Source organism: Numida meleagris, chromosome 2, assembly GCF_002078875.1.
Source record: "Numida meleagris isolate 19003 breed g44 Domestic line chromosome 2, NumMel1.0, whole genome shotgun sequence".
Classification (NCBI taxonomy): domain Eukaryota; kingdom Metazoa; phylum Chordata; class Aves; order Galliformes; family Numididae; genus Numida; species Numida meleagris.
In genome coordinates this window covers 105,490,515-105,512,427 of record NC_034410.1, presented here as the reverse complement: position 1 = coordinate 105,512,427, position 21,913 = coordinate 105,490,515, and the positions used below count along the sequence as shown (strand labels likewise).

General features: G+C 40.3%; 1 protein-coding gene across 2 annotated transcripts in view; it reads left to right on the top strand.

Moving 5' to 3' along the window:
- NOL4 (nucleolar protein 4) overlaps positions 1–20,149 on the top strand; it is a 157,265-nt gene extending 137,116 nt beyond the window's left edge. For both annotated transcript variants that reach the window (XM_021388676.1, XM_021388674.1), the window contains 3 exons: positions 9,730–9,910; positions 12,533–12,613; positions 19,758–20,149. In XM_021388676.1, the coding sequence (XP_021244351.1) occupies positions 9,730–9,910; positions 12,533–12,613; positions 19,758–19,951 (456 nt within the window). In that variant the 3' untranslated portion in view covers positions 19,952–20,149. The remainder of the gene's footprint in view (positions 1–9,729; positions 9,911–12,532; positions 12,614–19,757) is intronic.

Genomic DNA, 21,913 nt, shown 5'->3' with positions numbered 1-21,913 from the left:
TATGCCCTTGTATTGAGACTTTCAGTTAATACTGTTAGTTGAGAAACCATTAGCTGACTACATTTTTTTCCTACAGTAAAACTAGACAAGTAAAGAGCATGACCATGTCCAAGTTTCAGATTTCCTTCTTTAATATAACAGAAAATGCTCAAATATCTTATGAACCATGGTAATTACCGCCTAAGACAAGAACAGCGAGAGCAATAAAGGTAACTTGCAGGGCACTTTCCAGGGGAAAGTGCATTGGGAATCACCTATTTTGAACTTTGCTAAAGAAAGTGAGTTTATCTCAAGCACCACAGAAGATAAAAGCTATCCTCAATTTAAGCAGAGACAGAACCAATCTTTTAGAAGAACCCAGTTTCTTCTTTTCCCAGTGACTTTGAATTACAGTTCTATAAACCACAAGCCTAGCTTGTCTGTGTTTCCGTGCTCAGCCAGCAGTGCTGGTGACCTCTGAAAGCTCATGTTGTTTTGATATCACAGTGGTTGATGAACTGCATATAGCTGACAGGCGATGAAAAACGATCCCTCTGCTTTGCTATCACTCCAACAAAAGTGATTCTCTGACAACTCCTTGCAACAATCGTCTGGGTCTCCCCTCCAAAAGTTTTCTGTTCTGCAGAAAAAGTGGCAGTGGTTTAAAAACAAAACAAAACAACAAAAACCCACACAACTCAAACTCTGCAATGTGAAAACACTAACCTTTTATTTAAGGTTAACATACTCATTCCGATCTACAAATAATGTGTCATACCGTCAGAAATGCAGGAGACTAAAGTGTGTTTTTCTGTCTTCTCCACAATAGCACCTTTATATTTTGATCTTTTTCCTTGCCAGTCTCATGCTTTCATTTCTTGTCAAGCTCTGGCTTTGTCAATTTTGATGCCTGGTGACAGCACTGATTCTGGCAGTTCATTTCAGTGTTAATAACTGCAAAACAGAAGGAACCTACTACCTTTTAAATCAGAAAATGAAGTATGGTCGTTTTTATTTTATTTATTTTTTTCTTTCTTGAACTTTTGGCAGCTAACTTAGCATTTCAGTGGACACTTCAAGATCCCATATGTCTCCATTCCTGCTTCGGGGAGTTCAGATTCCTAATTGGACTCTTTGTCTTTGTATTATGCCTGATGTCGCTCAAGTAGTCTATACCAATATTTTCTCATCGTCTGAAAAAATCACTTTTGTCTCTAAAATATGGAAAACTATTTTTGTACTGGACTGACCAGCAAAATCATCATTAGGAACGACACTTGTCAGTAAGGTTCGATACTCTTGCATCTTTTTCATTTGATGTTATGCCTGTGACAGAAAATTCGTAAGAACAGGTTTTCTCTTGAGGTTTTTAACATAAATGATGAAATGATGCAGAGAAGGGAGGTCATGAAAAGTTAGATCTAGATTTGAATACAGAGGTTGGGAAATGGAAAGCTGTGCAGTCTCCCAGCTTTTTCTTTCAAGAGAAGAAATAGCATGCATGTGTGAGAATAGCAGTTAGGATCCTCTTGACTTCACTGGCAAGACCACCCTGAATGATCAAAACACTTCCCAATCTAAAGAATACCTGGCATGAGTCCTTAGAGAATATTTGGAGTTGTCTTTGTGTTTTAATTTAGCTAGTTTGTTCAAATCTACTCTTAGTACTGAACAAAAAGCAACAAACCAAAACCAGGAGTCTGTCTCCTGGTTGTGTGTAGGCCTCATCCATAATTCATAGAATCACAGACTTGTTTGAGTTGGAAGAGACTCTTAAAGGGCATTTAGTTCAACTCCCCTGCAATGAACAGGAACATCTGCAGCTAGATCAGGTTGCTCTGAGCCCTGTCCAGCCTGACCTTGAGTGTCTCCAAGGACAGAACATCCACCATGTGTCTGGGCAACCTGTTTCAGTGCCTCACTATTCTTATCGTAAAACAAACAAACTTCTTATATCCAGTCTAAATCTCTTCTCATTCAGCCTGAAGCCATTTCCCCTTGTCCTATCACAGCAGACCTTGCTAAAGTCTCTATCCCCTTCCTTCTTATAGCCCCTCCTAAGATACTGAAAGGCCCCTCTCAGATCTCCCCAGAGCCTTCTCTTCTTGAGGTTGAACAGCCCCAGGTCTCTCAGCCTGTTCTCATAGGAGAGGTGTTCCATCCCTTGGATCATTTGTGTGGCCCTCTTTGGGATGTGCTCCAAGAGGTCCACATCTCTCCTGTACTGAGTACTCCACATCTGGACACAGCACTCCAGATGAGACCTCATCAGCACAGAGGGTCAGGATCACCTCCATCGCCCTGCTGTCCATGCTTCTTTTGATGCAGCCCTGGATACGGTTGGCCTTCTGGGCTGTGAGGGCACATTGCTGGCTCATGTCAGCTTCTGATCCACCAGTACCTCCAGATCGTTTTTGGCAGGGCTGTGCATCATCCTTATGTCCCCCAGCTTGTACTGACAGCAGGGGTTGCCTCGACCTAAATGCATGACCTTACACTTGGATTTGTTGAACTTCATGAGGTTCACCTGGGCCACTGCTTGAGCCTGTCTAGGTCTCTCTGGATAGCATCCTGTCCTTCCGGTGTGTTGACTGCACCCCACAGCTTGGAGTTATCTGCAAGTTTCCTGAGAGTGCACTTGCTCCCACTGTTGATGTCATTAATGAAAATATTAAAGAGTACTGATCCCTGAGGGACACCGCTTGTCACTGATCTCCATCTGGACATTGAGCCATTCTAGCACTTTATCCTCTGGAATGTTTCTAGTGAAGGATAACTAAATACAAAGTGGGAGAAAATGGCCCAGAGGTGCAATTAGTTTTTGAATCCATCTATCTGTCCTGATGACTTTGGACAATGGGTTAGGGGATGCTCAGTGTATGCATCATCTTAAAAAAAAAAAACAAAAAAACAAAACAAAAAAAAAACACTATGAGCAGCCTGAGAGATGGAGAAATATTCAGAGTAAGTGTCTATCTTGGGAATAACAAAGAATAACTTTGTACCTCTGATAAAATACATATCTTATGTATTTTAAATATATTTTTAAAAGAATACAAAGATTCGAGCAATTAATTTTTCAGATTTCACCTGTAGATCTGTTGTGAATAGGTGAAATGTGAAGTAGATGTTAATTTTGGATGCCTGTCTGTAGGGATTGGGAATTTTGTAGGTCTTTTTTTTTTTTTTTTTTAAGTTTTGAGGTATGTAACATAGCAAACTGGTCACATGAGATAAGTTTTCTGCACACAAATTGATCAGGAAACCTGTAGAAATTTTCTCATTACAAATACTGAATCTATGCTGACTTCAGCCAAACATGTGGCTTCTTCTCATTGTGCTGTAAGAGAAATAAGGCTTTCTGGGAAAGGTAATATCTTTTAATAAATTTACTTTAGGGTATAGAAGTTTTTCTCCTGGTCTAGGAGAAGGTGTCACCCATTTCTACAATCGCTTTGCCTCCATGCTTAAATCGCAGTTGTAAGACCACCCCTAACACTGTTAAAAGATGTTATTCTTTTAAAAGACTACAAATATTCAGTACTTTAAGTAAGAAGGTCTGACAATGCAAAGAACTATCATAAAGCTTCATTTGGATTTCAAATTCAGTCAACTGTGTATGTCTTCAATTTTCTTCAGGACTCCCTAGTCTTGAACAAGTCTTATTTAGTGGATAATAATGCCACCACAAGCCTTAACAACTGGAGAAAAAAGAGAAAGAATGCAGTGAAAACCAAAACTAAAGTGAATCCTCACATCCATCACTTATGGAAATACCATTTCCATCATTGCTGAGCTCATTGCTAAGTAAATCTATGGCCCTATTGCAGTGTTAAAGGAAAATTTACTCTCCTGTGATATGCTAAAATATTGTTTATGTTTCTGGGTTTCCAGGATATTGGTCGTAAAATCAAAAGGTGGATCAAAGCCAGGAGAATTAATGTAGTGCATTTAAAACCAATAAAAGGTGCAGTGTTCAGTCAGAACAATGTATGTCATCAAAGCTGTCAATAGTATCATCACTTATTAGCTGACACTTTCTATTATCATACCAGATATGCATTTGGGTAATAACTTGACGACATTTACTGTTCGTTATGTCTCCTGTCTATTGAAAATGGCTGAAGTTTTCTCTGAAATTCTTTAAGAATTAGGAAAGTTTTGTCCTTTAATGGTAGTTTAATCATAGAATCATAAAATCACAGAATGGCCTGGGTTGAAAAGGACCTCAAAGATCATTGATTTTCAACCCCCCTGGTGAGTGCAGGGTCTCCAACCACTAGACCAGGCTGCCCAGAGCCATGTCCAGCCTGGCCTTGAACACCTCCAGGGACGGGGCATCCACAACCTCCTTGGGCAACCTGTTCCTGTGCGTTACCACCCCATGTGTGAAAAACTTCCTCCTAATATCTAACTTACATCTCGCCTGTCTCAGTTTAAAACCATTCCCCCTTGTCTTATCGCTATCCACCCTCGTGAACAATTGTTCCCTCTGCTGTTTATACGCTCCCTTCAAGTATTGGAAGGCCACAATGAGGTCTCGCCGGAGCCTTCTCTTCTCCAAACTAAACAAGCCCAGCGCCCTCAGCCTTTCCTCATAGGAGAGGTGCTCTGGCCCTCTTAATCCTTAAATCGTGATCCTTCAATGTGTTTACCATTTCATAATAAATAAATAAGGCTCTCTAATCTTTACACTGTAATGGTGTTGTTTAAGCCAAATATGCCCATGCTTACACAACCAATGTTCAGTTGCTACATTCCCAGAATGTTTGTATTTCAGGGGATGTAACTAGGAATCTGGTCTCAGTGCAGAAAACAGAAGTGCGCTGGGGCTGTGAACCACTGCAAGACCAGAGATAACAAAGGCTGAAGGAAGAGTGAGGTTATGAGATGGAATTGGATGAACTGGATGAACTAGAAGTGATAGAAAGAGGGTCAGATAAGACTAAGGAAAAATAACATGGGTAAAAAAGGAGTGACTTTTGTTAAATGTGGAAGCCAGCTTTGCTTTCGTTGTCTGAAAAGGAGAAATTAGGATTTATAGGTAGGAAGACTGAGAAGGAGGGTAGAAGGTGAAAGTGCAAAAGCAAGGAGGATGGGGTGAGTCAGGCATTTGGAAGGCACAGCGTGGTATAAACTTGAAGAGGTAGAGTACAGGATGAATATTATCATGTCATGGTGGGGGGAAACAGCAGCAATGCCTGGGTCCCCAGAAGGGAGCCTGCCTCCAGACCTGGCAATGGGAGCCAGGAATCCGATGGCTCACTCTGCATCCAGCATTGCTCCATGCAGTTGCTGATGGTCACACTCAGCCCCACAGCCCTTGCGGATTCGGCAGGGTGTCCCTATGACAGAACTTCAAGTTTCTTCCCATTACTTAAAAAAAACGAGTTACACAAACCAAAACCCATTACGTTGTTTTGGTTGCTGAACTCAAGCACTTACAGAGCACTCAAGAACTTATATATTAGGTAATGCTAGCTTCAGGTTGCCTTTGTGCCAGAATCTCACCATCTGAAAAACAGTGATAAAAGTCCCATCCAACAAGAGCATTGTGAGGATTAATTGGGTATACGCTGAAAAGTGCTGCACAATTTTTATCATGCATTTCTGTTTATTTCACTTTTGAATCAAAAATCACAGAAATAAATTGGTGTGGCCCAGATGGGAAAAATATATGAAACATTATCTACTTTCTTCTAAAGCCATGCTACAAGCTATTGAGGCTAAAAATTATTTTAAATAACATGAAAGTGTTTCATTTTTTCAAGTGAATATGTTCTTTCCTGTGCTGAAGAAATGGAGGACTGGCTTTCCTATCTGTTTGAAGACTAATCTACATTTGAGTTTTCTTAGCCTCAAAGTCATCTTGTGAGAGCAGTATTTATTGACAGGAACAAAAACTAATCCACGTTAGGCAGTTTAATATATTCAGAAATGAAATGTCAGGCAACATGAGGCAAAAATGTGTTCCTTTGTTTCTCTCTTTTCTAATTGAGCAGGAAAAAATCACCTTGACATAGGGGCAGTTAAAAGCTGGTATTTGCAGAGCTGTTAATTTGTTGATCTGGTAGAAAGTGCCTTTCATGAAAGCAGAAAGTTAAATGCATGTCACCATCTTTGCCATTTTTGGAACATTACAATTTATATTCCTGTTGCAGAAGTTTTGTTAGCTTTTCAGTCAGCCAGCATTGTCCGTGTGCTTTTCATGCTTATTGATAACAGTAGAGCAAGAGCCAAGGCAATAGCTATGTTCTGTCTTGAGGGGAGTGCACAGAATTTCTGGTGCTTGTATATGTATATATGGGATCAAAACTCAGAGCTTCTTATTTTAACCAGCTGTTTCTTTTATTATTATGGTGGTGGTAAAGGAGATGGGGGGAAAAAAGGGAACCTTGGCTTTGTTAGAGTTGTTTCCTGAAAGGACAGACTCCTTAAAAAGAGATGTCTGTACTGTACCTCCTCTGGCATTGAGAGCTGGACACTGGGTTGCTGCCAGTAGGATTATTTGTAGCACAGCTGTGACATTCTGTGCTAACATCTGCTGTAAGAAGGCATTTCCCTTTAAACTATTCCTTAGCTGCTCAGAGTATCAGTCAGAGCGGGGTTTCCTTGTTATACAGGCTATGCAATTGTTCATGAAATCTTTTCTGATTATGTACTGTCCTTAGAAGGTTATTTAATTGCTTACATGAGAAATAAATAAACAAAAATAATTAGAAATTTATTTGATTTTTAAGGAAAAAAGATCTATTCTCCTGGTACAGACCTGGGCATAAATGTGAGACATAGATATATCTGATTATATATTGAGGATCACAGATTCATGCTTCCAGTCTTTTCAGTGAACAGATAATTTGCATTTTAACATGCTTATGTACCTAGGAGGTATTTCTAACCACTTAGGCCTAAACTTGAAGATTGAAGCAAATGGCATCTTATTTGCTATTTGGGTACAGATGATGTTCTGCTTTTAAAAATATTTGTAATATTTAGAAGGCACCTTTAAGTATCTCGTATGCAGAACCAAGAGTCCTGTGCCCAGCATCCTCCTCAACCCATCTCATGGCCCCAGAGGTGTCTTCCCCACGAGCATGCGGTTACCCCCTGAGTCCCCAGCACAGGGCACACCATGTGTCCCACAGGGCCATGAACTGTTTGATACAAAGCTTTTGGGTCCCAGTGTCAGAGCAGCCAGTGAGCTTTGTGCCAGGGAGATGCTGAGTGAGGAGTATTGATAAGGAAGGGAGCTGCGCTTGAAGCATCCCTGAGTCATGCCCCATTCCTGTTTGCTATCTCTGCCCCATGAATTGTACATTTCTTTCCACTCAGTGAGTGGCACAGCTTCAGCTATGACTCCTCCTGCAGCTTTGGTTTTAGCCTGGTTGCTAAGAGATGGCAGGTTTGAGTTCAGGTCTTCTCCCCACCACAGCTAGCAAAGACTTCACATCCCAAATTTTACGCCTCTTCACTGTGCATTGCAACAAGAAGACAGAGCTCTGGTCTCCTGCTGCTCAGCCATGTGCTCCAACACACGGGCTAGCATGCATAAGTGTGCAGCATTGTGCAGCCCTGTGGCCAGGCTTTGTAGTGCTCTGCCGTGAGCTCAGTGCATTAGCTCTGCAAAAAGCTCACTGCTGTGTGCTCAGTTCACTGACCAAGAGGGTCACTGGAGTGCATGCGTATTCAGGGACTGCAAATTTGGGGTACCCAGATAGTCAGGGTAAGGAGATGCCCTTCTCAGCTATGGGACAGCACTTCTTGTCTGTACAGTGATTATTCTGGCATCCTCAGTACATTTATTGCTAAAGATGTGGCAGTTGTGCCTACACAGTTATTTTGGCAGCTTACATGAGTTAGTACCCTTTGCCCTTTGACCCAGTTATTGATAAATTTGCTGAAGATCCCTTGCAAATTTTCATGAGCATAAAGTGAGGCCTTGAGGGAGTTTATAGCAGAAAGGATCATCTAGTTTTAGAAATAAGGATCTCAGCCTTGAGACTGTTAAGGAATTGGATGATTTAAGCTTTGTTGCCAAGATAGAATTTTACTGTATAACTTATCACTATTTTCTTGTAGAAATTAATACATTATTTCTTGTGACAGATATCTGCAAAGGAAACTGCTAAGAGGTAAATGATATTAAAGTTGAATTCCTGGCAAAAAAAAAAAAAAAATGCAAATTTCGCCCTTTGCTCAAGTCTATCGTTGTTCAAGAAAATACACAGAAGACCAATTCAGCCAACTCTCTAAAAATTGCAGAGCTTAGCTTCAGTTCATCTTAGTGCCGAAGAGGTCTCATTCTGATTGTTTATTGAGTTAATTATATCATGATTCAACATTCTGTATTAAATATTAAAATTTCTGTTAATAATATATGTTCCATCTCATGAGTCATCTCAATTATAGCCAAATCTCTTCAGCCGATAAATAACTAAAGGACAGGGATATCTTCATCTCGGAAAAGCTGGTGGTGGGACTGACTAATGTAAACAGGAAATCTACTTCAAAACCATTTTTAGTTCGACAGAGTCTGGATGCTGTTTAAACTGTTTGATTCTTCTGTGCTGGTATATACAGTGATATTTCTTAAAAAATGTTTAGAAGTTTGTAATATTGTGTCATAATCTCAGTAACTTTGGTATATTTAGCAACCATAAAAGGGTTGTACAGAGGAGAGGGGTATGAAATGGACAAAATCTTACATAAAGAGGAAATAATACTAACAGATTGTTCTTCAGTTAGCTATTCTGGAAAGGTCTGCATAAAAAAAAAAATCTCACCTGTGTTTTTTAAAATACTGAGAGTTCCTTAGATCAGTTTTATTTGAACTCCCTAAAATATATTTTCATCAGACACTGATGGTTTTCCTTCTTTGCAACTAATAAAACACGGTCAATCTTAATACTTTTTTTGTTTGTTTTTCACCTGTGTTCTTACTAAAGTGGCCATTGGGATATTCTATGAGTCTGAGTGGAGGTGTGGGGATCTCAGCAGTACTTAAAGCAACTGATGGAGAAAAACACACTTCTGAAACGTCATCTCCTCTAGAGGAAAGCTGTGGGGAAGTTGTGCTAAATCTTGTTCCATATCATGCGAGCATTGTAGAAGTAAACTGAGAGTGTTAGGGAAACACATGGTGTGCAGTTGCTGCTCATGTGCAAGATTATAAATGCTTTCAAATCATGTTTGTGGAATCAAATTTGCCCCTTGGTCCTTGTATGCATGGTCACTATCTGAGCCACCTGCAAATATAGAAAATGTGACTGTATTCACTTTCTTTACTCCTTCTGTCAATTCTGAGAATGATATTTCAGGAGAAGTAGTTGGAGCATTTTTCATTGATTTCTTTTATTGAGAAGAAGATGGTTCTCCAACTCAGAAGAGTGACTCCTGTAGTCAGAAAGTAATGGTTTCTTTCTCATTTCCCGTGCTATTTCTGGACAGAACTGGGTTTTGCAGGAGATGGTGAGCTCTTCAGGACAAGAGGATGCCTCTTCCCTTTTTAGAAGCAGTATGCATGGCTATTGGAGCTCAAATAAAAATACTCTTGTATCTGTGGGAAACCTGCATTTTTATTTACTTGTTTCTGTTCAGCTGCTATTCTGCCTATCAGAGACATGTCTGTGCTTGTTTAACACGAATTAAAATTTTGTGAAAGCAAATACATGGGAAGCCTTAACAACGGAAAAGACCCTCTTGGGCAAGGTAAAATGAAAAATAATTCAAAACCTTTCTTTGTTTTTGCAGGATGAGGCTACACCAGCTGACAAACAGTACAAACAGGAGCCAGCCCAGGTCACTTACTCAACATCAGCTGTTTCCAGCACACAGGAGGTGTTGTACATCAATGGAAATGGGACCTACAGTTACCATAGTTACAGAGGGCTCGGAGGTGGGCTGCTAAATCTCAACGATGCTTCTAGCAGTGGTGAGTTTCCGTACAAAATACATCTCTGTGTGTATGTGCTCGTGTGTATTTTTCCCCTGCTGTACAGAAAGCTAGTCCAAGGGATTCAGTATCCATGGGCTGTAATCAGATAATGAGGAGGAACACAATTCTGCAAACAACTACTGCTAAGCAAAATACTTGCTCTCTGGATGTTACAACTCCCTTTCAGTTTCAAGGGACTAATTCACAATAGTGTGAGACTGAACCCAAGGTATGTGACTGGAGTTTGAAAACACGAAGCTCCATATTTTTATGAAGGATATGAATTAGCCTAGATTTCTCACATGGTTTCTCTGGCTAATTTAATTTACTGTCGGTAAGAATCTGGCGTGACAAGTGTTAAGTGAAAAATCCTCAGTGGCTGAGGAGTGTTATGCTTCAGGTACATGGGCTGACTGGCAAGACAGGAGGTGTTCAGCTACAGCCTCCATTTTCAGCATGCTAAGCAATTTTCAAAATGTTATCAGGGCTGCAGCCTGCAGTGTATGGTATACTGGTGACCTTCAGTCACATCTACTTCATCTCCCTGCTGTGAATGATTTCTGCAATATTTTTAAAAGGCTTTAAAAATACAGTATTTTAGCTTTCAAAATTTGTTGTCTTAAAGAGTGTGAATGATGATTACAGTTATTTCCGTATGCATGAAAAATACATATGAGGTACTTAATATGATCTCTGATCAAACATTTTCAGAGGAGTAAGTCTGTGGAAATCTGTTTTCCAGGGAAAACATACAAGAACTTTAAAATTGGCTTTTACATTGTGGTCAGAGAATGTTCAAACCAGTTCCCACTGAAAACAGTTTGCATTTGCTCTTTTATTCAAGTATAAGTAGGATTGATCTTCCCGTGCATCTTTTTTTTGTCAGCAGAACCCATCAGAAATGCCTTGTTCTATACAATTCTAAACTGTGATGGAGTCATGGATGTGTTGTATCCTTGTTCTTCCATTCAAATCTCTTGTAACTGGACACATTTTCATAACTCCCTTTTTTTTCAGTAGACTGCAGAATTTAGGCAAGAGTGTTTTATGTCACTTCAATATACACTTCATTTAAAATATATACGTATGCCAATTTGCAATCATAAATTAGTCTTGCTTCCAGATTAGAAGCAACATTTTCTTTGTATCAATAATGTAGAGGAGTCTAGTGCTTTGTTGCAACTAAAGCTGAAGATGGGTTTTGCAGGACAAAATGGCTAAGGTGGAATGATCAGATGCTGCACCGCTAACTTTTAAAGTTAGTTTTAAGTTTAACTGCAGGGAGTTCATTGCATTCCCCTGTGTAGCACCACTGGGGTGCAGGGACCAGTGGATGGTTATGGTTTGCATAGTGACATATGTCCAAAAATTTCTTCTTCCTCTCCTTTTCCTACTTGTCCTGGCAAATTTTCTCTGTGTGTTCTTTTACTTTGGAAGACAAGTAAACCATTGCACCTATTCCAGTTAGCAATGCACAGTTGAAGCATTATATTTTAAATGCTATGACTCATTTAATTTGATTATTTCCTCCCCTATAAAATTCATTCCTATGGTGATCCCATCTTACAGACTTTACTGTCTGCTCATCAAACTGTTTGGTGGCTTTGGCTCAGGGAACTCTATGTCTGCTGTTGCAGTGCTTCCCTCCTCAGTCTGTCCTTCCACATGCCTAATTACAGATCCATAATTAGCTCCTTACACAACTGTATGGAGTGAGCCTTCATGCAACTGCTAAATATGAGCAAGCAGAACACAACAGCTTGTACAATGACCCTTCCTTTATTGTAGGCATGAAAAAAGCACAGCAGGAAAAGGATTGGCCTAAAAGTACCAAGGCCTTTTTTCCCCTGCTTTTAAACCATCTAAGCTAACCAGCTCAGCTTGAAAGCTTCACCTGAACAGCAAGAAATCTGTGGGTTGTCAGAGCCTCTTTCAGCCTGTACGCAGGCTGGAGAGAAACTGTTGACTCTTGTAGATGTTCAAGGAGAACTACTTGTCGAGAAGCATGGCTTTTCATGGTTCTTGTTTTTTAAGTTTGATGAAGTTCCTGCTACAGAGCTGAAAAGAAAAGCTCCAGGGTGGTGTGAGTGTGAACGAAATTGGTTTGCCAGCCCCCAGCCAGCCACAAAGGCTTCAGATGGCCCAGCTCCACCATACCTGGAGAGATATCCAGCTTGTGGGCAGGAAACAGACTACTCCTTTGGGAGCAAAATCTTTCATTGTCACCATCATTTGTCAGAGACCCTGCAGAAGTGGGAACATCCTAGATGTCTCTGTCTGATGGACTACTGTTCAACTTCTCCTGGTGTCTGCCAGCTGTCAGGACTGGATCTCCACAGCCTGAGCCTGGATCTCCAAAGCCACTCTCTTTCCTACGGCCCATTTTCCCTTAGACAGTGTGCAGTATGTTTGTACTGCCATTCCTGGGCTTCCTTGAGGTGATCTGGGGACTCCTACTTCTCTGTCATTGGGTTTTCTAGGCAGAAATGTCAGCTATTTCCAACTGTGTGTGTAAAAAGAGATTGCATTTCAGACTGGATGGTAGACTGGCCACGCAAGACATTCCCTTGTATTATGATATGACAAAGCAGTTCTTCTGTCTCTTGTTTCTCTACACAGATCTGCAGCCATCTTCCACCACAGCCACAACTCAGCACTGCATCCCAGGCTCCACAAATGTCCAGTCTCCCTCCAACTCAGGTAAGTCTTCCTGGCAAATCCTAATCCTTCCCTTTAACCCACATGACATTGGCACCTGTAAAACAGTAGCATTCTTGTACTGAGATGCTGGATATGGTCAGGCATAACAGTATTTAAGGGATGATACTGCTAACAGCAGTTATGAGAGAATTCACAGACAGCAGTGTCTCAAATGCTGACAGTTTATAATGCGACCTTTGTAGTAACAGGAGACATATGTGAGAAAACTGGACTACTGTGTCCAAGTCTGGGGGCCCCCAACACAGAGAAGACATGGTGCTTTTGGAGAGTGTCCAGAGGAGAGCTATGAAGATGATTCAAGGGCTGGAGCACCTCTCCTATGAAGACAGGCTGAAGAAACTGGGCTTGTTCAGCCTGGAAAAGAAGAAGGTTGCAGGGAGACCTCATTGTGGCTTTGCAATATTTAAAGGGAGCTTATAAACATGGGGGTAATCAACTTTTTTTACAAGGGTAGAAAGTGATAGGAAAAGTGGGAACGGCTTTAAACTAAAGGAGAGGAGATTCAGATTAGATGTCAGGGGGAAGTTTTTTACTGAGAGAGTGGCGAGGTGCTGGAACAGGTTGCCTGGAGAGGTTGTGGATGCCCCATCCCTCAAGCTGTTTAAGGCCAGGTTGTATGGGGCCCTGGGCAATCTGATCTAATACTTGATCTGGTGGCTGGCAGCACTGTCTGTGGCAGGGGAATTGGAACTTGATGAGTTGTTGGGTCGCTTCCAACCCAAGACATTTTATGTTTCTATGAAAATTGCTGTATGTCTTTTCCATTCTTCCCTTTATGCAATCTTATTTTCCTTGTTTATAAACTTTGCTGAGCTTTAACTACTTGAATTGAAATTTTCCATCCAGAAGTCAGCTCTGGGCTGAATATTTCTGAAGTTGTTTCATCAAAAGTAATTTAGCCGCAGGTCATTGGGAAGGCACGTCATTTATCCCATGTGCTTATGAGGAGCCCCAGCACCTTTATGAAATGGCCCAGGAACAGCCATTGGCAGGGGGAGTTGTCATGGAACTGGGGACTTTGTTCTGAGAAAATGTGTTCGGATTTGGTGAAGCTGTAACCTTCTGTAAAATCTCGGCATTTGAATATTCTGTAGAGGTTTCTTGGTAATAAAGTAGAAATAAGTAATTAAAAAAGAAAGTCCAACTGAGAATATCAAGAATCCAGCTAGTTTTTAAAGTGCTGTCTGGGTCACCCACAGCATGGCTGGCCATGATGCAGGGGGTGAGCAGGGTTTTCACTGCAGTTGCCTTCTCCAGCTCTTTACATCTCTACTCTCGTACAGTTTTCTGTGTTCTTGGTGCAATCCTTCTGAAATCTAAGTGGCACTAGAAAGGAAAGGCAAAGCAGCCTCTCTTTATCACGGAGATACAGAACAAGACTGATAAGAGTTAGGAACCTGGGAGGGTGTGCTTGTTCCATTTCAAAAAGGCAAAATGCGATGCTGGGAGAAATTGCCATATGTTGTGGCAAAAGTGGGAATTTCCCTCTGTGAAATACTGTCTGAATTGTATATTAAGATCATCGTCATATTTCTTCCTCCTCCTCTTCAAATTGTCAGCCATTGTGGCATTTGCAAGTATTATCCCGCTCCCACCATGGGAACTGTGATGAAATGTCTGTGGATTAATCAGACAGTGTCTTACTTTTCTGCCTTTGTACAAAGTCTGGGAGACAGTCATTCAGGCAAGACAAGTGTATGCTACGTAACTAATCTCCTGTGATGGATATGAAATGTTACTGGAGTGCCTCACATAATCTTGCCATTGAAAATCAGTGTGTTTGTTGATTGTTGAAAATGCATGATGTTCAGTAGCCATAGGTATTCTTGTGTTTTGACATCTCTATTATCTGGCAAAAGTTTATTTAAGTTAGCTGAAAATGTGTTTCCCAGAGGGAAGGGTGTAGGACGGAGAAAGAAGCTTGAAAGGCCCAATACGTTGATCCCTGATTTCTTGATCTAAGATCTCCTGGCACTTAAAACTATAGTTTAGGTCGCATCTGTTCTGTTTGGAGGTAAAAGGACAGGAAACATTGACAAATACAGGAATGTTTCATTATGATATTATGTAACTTTTCCAAAATCAGATGTATTTATTATTACATGTTTTGATAGCTTTTTTCTACTTATTTTTGTGGGAATAGAGGAGAATCAAGTACAACATTCACTTCTTTTGAAGCCAGTTATGGGAGGAAAAAAATGGGAGGAGAATAGGTGCAGTAGAAAAGGCACGTGAAAGCCTTTGATGAAAGAGGTTCCTTAGCCGCTAATGAAAGCGTAGAAGTTTAGATACTTAAAATCATACAGCTTTTAAAAATGATTTGTTATTCTTAATTATTATGAGGTACTGATAGAGAGTCATTGACGTATTTATTATTCACTTATTTATTTTACTTGAGTAGTAATTGTAAGATTTCTGGTTATCCAGCTGTGGTTTACAATTCTAAAGGGAGTTTTGCTGGGACAGGTGATACTGTCTAGGCTATCAGTAACAGTACCTTTATGTCTGACCCATATTTTGAAATTTAATATAAATTATATTGCTAATGAGTAATGCATGAGGCAATAACTGGCTTCATTTCAGACCTGCAACTTAACAGAAAAGCTATTTGCCCACAGTGTATTTAATGGCAGAATCCCAGCAGCTAACTTGATAAGTGGTTGTCTAACACATGAAGAGTGGATTTTCAGAGTTCTGTCTGTTCAGCTTGATGTGATTCCAGCAAGAACCATTTCATTTCATGAGGGAAATTAGGTGTGTGTAACTGGACTGAGGTGGTCAATGTACTATATTCCTGCGTTAAAGTGTCAACCAGGTGGCCTCTCCAAGCGGCAGAAGAACAGTATCTCAGAGTCTTCAGAAAATATGCTGCAGAAATTATAAAAGAAAGGATCTGTCTCATGAACTTGTTTGACCCACTGCTTAAGAGAACATCGCACAGCTATAGGAACATGGGTGGTGACAATAATGAGTTACAGTAGTACACACTAAGAAAAATAAATATCCAGTTTTCACTGGACTTACTATTACAGTATACGCTTGATCTTTGCTTGTACACTGCCACAGACACTGTGGAACCTGTTAATGGTTGCATATAGGATTTTTAATTGTCCTGAAATACTCTAGGATGGGAAATAATCAGCTAAATCACGCAGTACCACCTTGGAGGAACTTAACACTGCAAAATTTGTTGCAAAAAATTCAGATTAGGCTTTCCCTCTATTTGAGGATACACTCCCACGTTCCTGTGAAGAGTGGCAGGTTAATAAATACTGTTAAGCATATGGAGGAAATACTTCTACTTAAAAGAAATAGTGCATAAGATACTTGACTTTTTCCATATTTAGTCATCTGTAGTGATGGCTTCTGGAGATGGAGGTATATGAAGTGTCTACTGTAACCAGTTATTTTACGAAGCTTTCAGAATATCTGTGATTTATTTGCCTGGATAAAGAAATGTGGTGGAAATTTATTAAGTTCTAGATTCCTGTTTTTCAATAGCTAGTTTGACCAAAATTACACAGGAAAATCTATACTACAAGAATAAGATGCATTTATTCCTTATCTCCTGAGGGACTAGTTATGACTGATACAACTACAGATAAGCTAAAGCATTTTTAGCATAAAGCAGCCTGAACAATCTTTAATAATCTGTAATATTGCCAGTAAGTGTCTATCATAGCTATTAAAAGCTGAATCCAGTGTAATACATCATGAGGTGAGTGTGTGAGTGAGATATTGTCCCAGATATAAAGCTTGGCCTGTCATTGACAAGCTTTGGAGGTGAGGCATAGAGGTCACATTGCAAAATTAAAAGAACTGAAGTCCTTATCCTCACATCAAGAGTGGCTTCTCCTCCTTCTGTTCAGTTCTCTGACAGCACATGTAGTTTCCCTTCCTGGGAAGGCAGGGTATATTCACTATACAGAAACCATAGCCAAGAACGCTTTTCTGTGTGACTGGATTTCTTTGTTTTATTGCCGGGGATGCTCTTCTTTGCAGGGAAGGAGGACAGTGACTACTTGTTAAGAACAAAGCAGAACTTGCCTTGTGAATGAAAAATCTATTTTCCTACTCCTTAGAAATAAAAGAAAAATCAAATAGTTTGAAGCAGCATGGTGAAATTAATTTCTTAATTCTTAGCTGCACTTACACAAAACAATATTGGTGGTAGATAGATGGCTGGACTAGATGATCTTAGAAGTCTTCTCCAGCCTTAATGAGTCTGCAATTCTGTGATTCGAAGATACCTATTTTGAGGAATTAGAGAACTGTCTTCATAATAGTTAATCAGGATATCTAGGAACACAGGGCCAGGTCTTTGTTTTGTGTACTCTAGATTGACTTGAGGGATTTGTGAGGAGTTACCCTGATTTATGCATGCTGAGCATCAGGTATTCTCCTAGTTTTCCTCTCAGTGTGGTGCTTTTACCATACGTCTTTAAATTTTATGAGTAAAACATCACAGGTGTAAGCAAGAACATTTCTATACACTTTCAAATTATGAGTGTAGTAACATTCTGTTCAACCACTTAAAATCTGGATTACAAAGGAGAAAAGCCCTTCAGTTTCCTCTCAGAAAAAAAAATGTGCTCTGCCACAGCAGCTCCATTCTGCCCTATATTGTGTGTGTGTTTTAGGCTATGAGACAAATGAGAATCAAGGCAAGAGCATGAAAGTTAAAGCAGGTTTACCTGGAGCACAATGCCCTCAATATGTCAGTGGTAGCTTTTCCACCGCTGCCTCGAGAAATGTACAAGTCTTTAATGGCTTCTCACCACTGCTCAGTCCAGCTGGCTTTATGATTCCTATACTCTGCTCTGTGTTGGTTTAATGTTTTTCTTGGAAGCATCCTCTGTGCTTCTTCACACCATGATCATTTCCCTGTAGCGTATGGTCACACTGAAACAAATTCACTGAGGTCATTTATCCTTTGTGCTCTGGAAGTCATTTAAAGTCAACTCATTTATGCCAGTGTAAAACTGGATAATACAGTTGTAAGGCTAAGTAGTGTTCATGCCAGTTGCATAGCAGGAACCAGGAACATCTAAGAGGGCCCTTTCAGTTTGAGTAATTTCTTTTCATAGTCCCATTCTGCTTTCACTAGAGAGGAGGTTTTCATTAACTTCGGGGAAAGTGGGGGCATGGCAATTTCAGCATTCTTTGTGGTCTGAGCCATACTGTTGCATAAACACAAAAGAAAAAACAGGTAATGTTTTTGACCAGATTTTCAGCTTCTGGAAATCAGAGCAACTCTTGAGACTAGTGCTCAATGTAGCAAACATATTTTTGAATCGCGTGGTTCTGATGAGATTAATGAAGAGTATCTCTAGAGTACAAATTGCTCTGTTTTGCTGTTTAGTATTCTAAAGTTGAATATGCTGGGTTATATCATTTTATAATGATCCCAACCTCTTTAGGGAGAAATGCGTATCCAGTGGGCCAGTTCTGTGAAAGCCTTGGCGCTGACACAGTTTTTCCAGGTGAAACTGAACAGTGATGTTTATCCCGTAGGAAAGCAAGATGCATTGCTGTGGATAACTTGATCTCAGTTCCCAGGAGAGTATTAAGATTAATAGTGGTTTAGGCTGATCTTCTGCCTGATAGAAGTATAGATTTGCTACACTGTCAACTGAATGAATGCAATTTATCTAGGTTTGCATACAATAAACTTCCTGATTGGTATATTTACTTACATAGGAATGGAAGGGCTGGAACACCACCCTACAAGGACAGGCTCAGAGAGCTGGAGCTGTTCAGCTTGGAGAAGAGAAAGCTCTGAGGAGACCTGAGAGTGGCCTTTCAGCATCTAAAGGGGGGCTGTAAGAAGGAAGAGGACCTTCCTTTAGCAGAGGAAGTCTTTAGCAGAGGCTTTTGTCATAGGAAAAAGGGAAATGGTTTCAAATGAAAAGATGGGAGATTTAGACTGGATATGAGGCAACATTTTTTTAGAGTAGGGGGGGGGCAAGGCACTGGAACAGGTTGCCCAGAGCAGTGGTGGATGCCCCATCCCTGGATTCACTCAAGGTCAGGGTGGCCAGGGCTCTGAGCAACCTGCTGTAGCTGTAGGTGTCCCTGTTCTTTGCAGGGGAGCTGGACTAGGTGACCTTTAAGGGTCCCTTCCAACTCAAACGATTCTGTGATATGATTCTATGATTGGTATCCTTATATGTTTTAAAAAGTCTTTAGTCCAATTTTGCCTGTATAAATATTCAGGCAGAAAAAAACAACTACATTGTGTCACATGGAGAAGGCAGACACCTCATCAAAGCACTAGATGCCTTAGCTAATAACTGTGGTCCAGGGAAGTTCATCAGAAAGCTGGACTTTGTGATAGCAGGTGGCTTTTCTGACTGCATTAATCGGCAGCCTACCCTCAGGAGTGCTGTCTTCTGCAGCAGCAAACGTGATCTTGAGAGCATTCTTTGACGAGAGCACATTGGTACAGTGGATAAGCTGCCAGCAGAATGTGGTGATTGCTGCAGAGTCTCTTGCCAGGGCTTAGACCTGACAGGGTCTCTGCAATATATCGCCAGTTGTATGCAGCCCACAAGTAACTTACAGTGTGCTCCTACCTATACCAGCCAGATTGTCACCAACCTCAGATTGTTCATGACCGGCTATTTAACACATGGCATTGGGGCTATTCAAGTGAGTGACCACTTCTCTATGTCAGTAAGAGCTTCGCAATCTGGCCATGTGCTAATTGAAGCAACAGAAAGTTGTGAAAATAGATATCTAGAGGGTGTAAGCTCAGTACACCATGGTAATGAATGCAAGTGTGCAGATGGCCTGCCTGCCAGCAGCAGATCCCATCAGTGTCGGGTCAAGCAGCTTACACTGCTGGGATACCCCAGGGGCTAAGTTCCTGCTGGCAGAGGACTTGCGTCACATAAGCAGAATTTTAAGGACTCCTGTCATATACAAAAACAAATCGCTGTGGTTCTTGTCAAGGGAATGGTAACTGAACTGTTACTTGTATGCGCTGCTTCTCTCTGGCACTCAACTGAGAGTACAAATCCGCAGTTTTGCTGCTGTGGTTTTGTAGTTACAAACCTGTGGCGGTGAAATGTCTCTGGCAGCAGGATCTGAGCCTTCTTTTCTTTCCCTTTGTTGCCTGCAGGTCCAACAGATCTCAGTATGAAGAGGCAGTTAGCAAGCAGCTCGGGCTCCTCCAGCAGTACAAGCTCCAGGCCCCAGCTGAGCCCCACCGAAATCAACGCTGTGAGGCAGCTGGTGGCAGGGTACCGGGAATCAGCTGCGTTTTTATTGCGTTCTGCAGATGAACTGGAAAACCTGATTTTGCAGCAGAACTGAGTCACGTGACCTACACATGGGCCTGGTCTTATCTCAGAGTTTCCACTAATGACATTTTGATTTCCCAGAGCACACACTTCAGTTACCGCACAGTCTTTTAGGAGAGTTAATTACCATAATGCCACACTGTTCTTGATCCATAAAGTGATGTGTTAAGGTGCTTCAAGTGAACTTCGACCTCTGGTATTTCTGAGGTACTTTACTGTGTCCAGCCTATTGCTTTTGTTTTAGTGTGTCAGCATAAATATCGAAACAGTGGCTAGAAATTAACTCGTTCTAACACGTGGAGGAAACAGAAGATGCTGTGATGTTTTTTGAAAAATGGTTCAAGATCCAAGTGCAATATTAGTGGAATGTGATACTGACTCATTGGACTTAAAGCTGCAGTATATGGCAAACCGTTGCCAAATGTCCTGTTGCTACAGGGCACAATTGCAATTAAAAGGATCTTGTATTTTAAAAAAATGTAATTTTTATAAAAAACAAACAAAAGATTTTTTGTTTTCATTCAAGATTTTTCATTTTTACTTTGGTAAACTTTTTCACTGGTCCTGAAAACGTTTTGAGGAGCTATTGTAAGTCCCCCTTCCTCTCTTGAACCCCTGACTGAGCCCTTCTCCCCAACTCCACATTCTTTCTACAACGAGTAACTCTTGATGCTGGATAATTCTCCCCTGTGTACTGTAAATTGTCATCTATGGAATACCTTCCAAAGGAAGCATGCATTTCCTGCATTCATACCATTCTCAGCTCCATTCTGTAATATATTGCAGCTTTATTAGCAATTAATAAAGAGTTGAGGGTTTTTTAAAAAGATGACATATCATTGAGTAAACAAAATGAGAAGTTGATTTCTTACAGTGAGCTCATCTAACTCCATGATCACTGCTGCTGTCCTAGACAAGTCCCTCTAGTTGTGATTGGATATAGGTGATGAATGTTAAGAGGTTGCAAGAGACAATCTGAAAATTTGCACTCTTGTGTGTATTTATTTTATTTTCCTTAATTTAAGCAAAATTCTTACAGAGGAAAGTCATTGACATTTCTGGAATGATTTGTATAATTCCCAGGCCTAGCTAAAAACTGTACAAAAATATAAATGGATGCAGCTGCAACTATACTGAAACTCTTCTCTTCCCCCCCCCCCCCCCACCTCTTCCCAACCCCTCTATTTCTTATTTTATAATATTGATTACACATTAATGGTGTTTTCTTTGTGCACTACGGCAGGTTTATTTTTAAGTATATAGAAAAGGTACTTTAGTTTATGCTTACTGTACTATCTGTTCTGTTGTTTGGCTTTTGTTGAATAACAAGTTTCTTGTGCATTCCTAAATTTGCCTTATTTCATGTACAAAATTTTATGTAATTCCATTTTTGACAATGAGTTTAAGGCATCGGTGATATTTTATATCTACTTGTTACATATAGTTTTCCAAGTAATGACTGTGATTGTGACCAAGTAATGTGCACTTTTTCTTGTAACTGTGGACATTGCTATGCTTTTTTTTCCTCTAGTGTTTCTAGAATTACTGTTGCTTACAGTTATGTAAAAGAAAAAGAACTTTTGTGATACTGTTGGTGAATATTAATGTGAAAAAGCCTATGAAATATGAGTATTTTGAAGGTACATAGATACACAAACATCTCTAAGTTGTGAACTGATGTTCACATATTTAAATGGGAATTCAAAACCTGAGGGCTGGAATCATTTCCTCTGTTTTGTTTGGGTAAATAAACATATTTCTGTGTTTAAATACATGATTGTGAAACATTACAACATTTAAACTACCATAGCATTTAAAGTTATAAAAATTATTCTCTTTAAACAGGAAAAACAGACTTCCAGTCCAATTCATGCAGACAGCCAAAGCTCATTTCTCAAAATAATTGGGTAAATCCAGTAGGCTTATCTAGCTCGAGCTTTGTTTTAATGAAGAATTTCCTCAATAAGACTAGAAG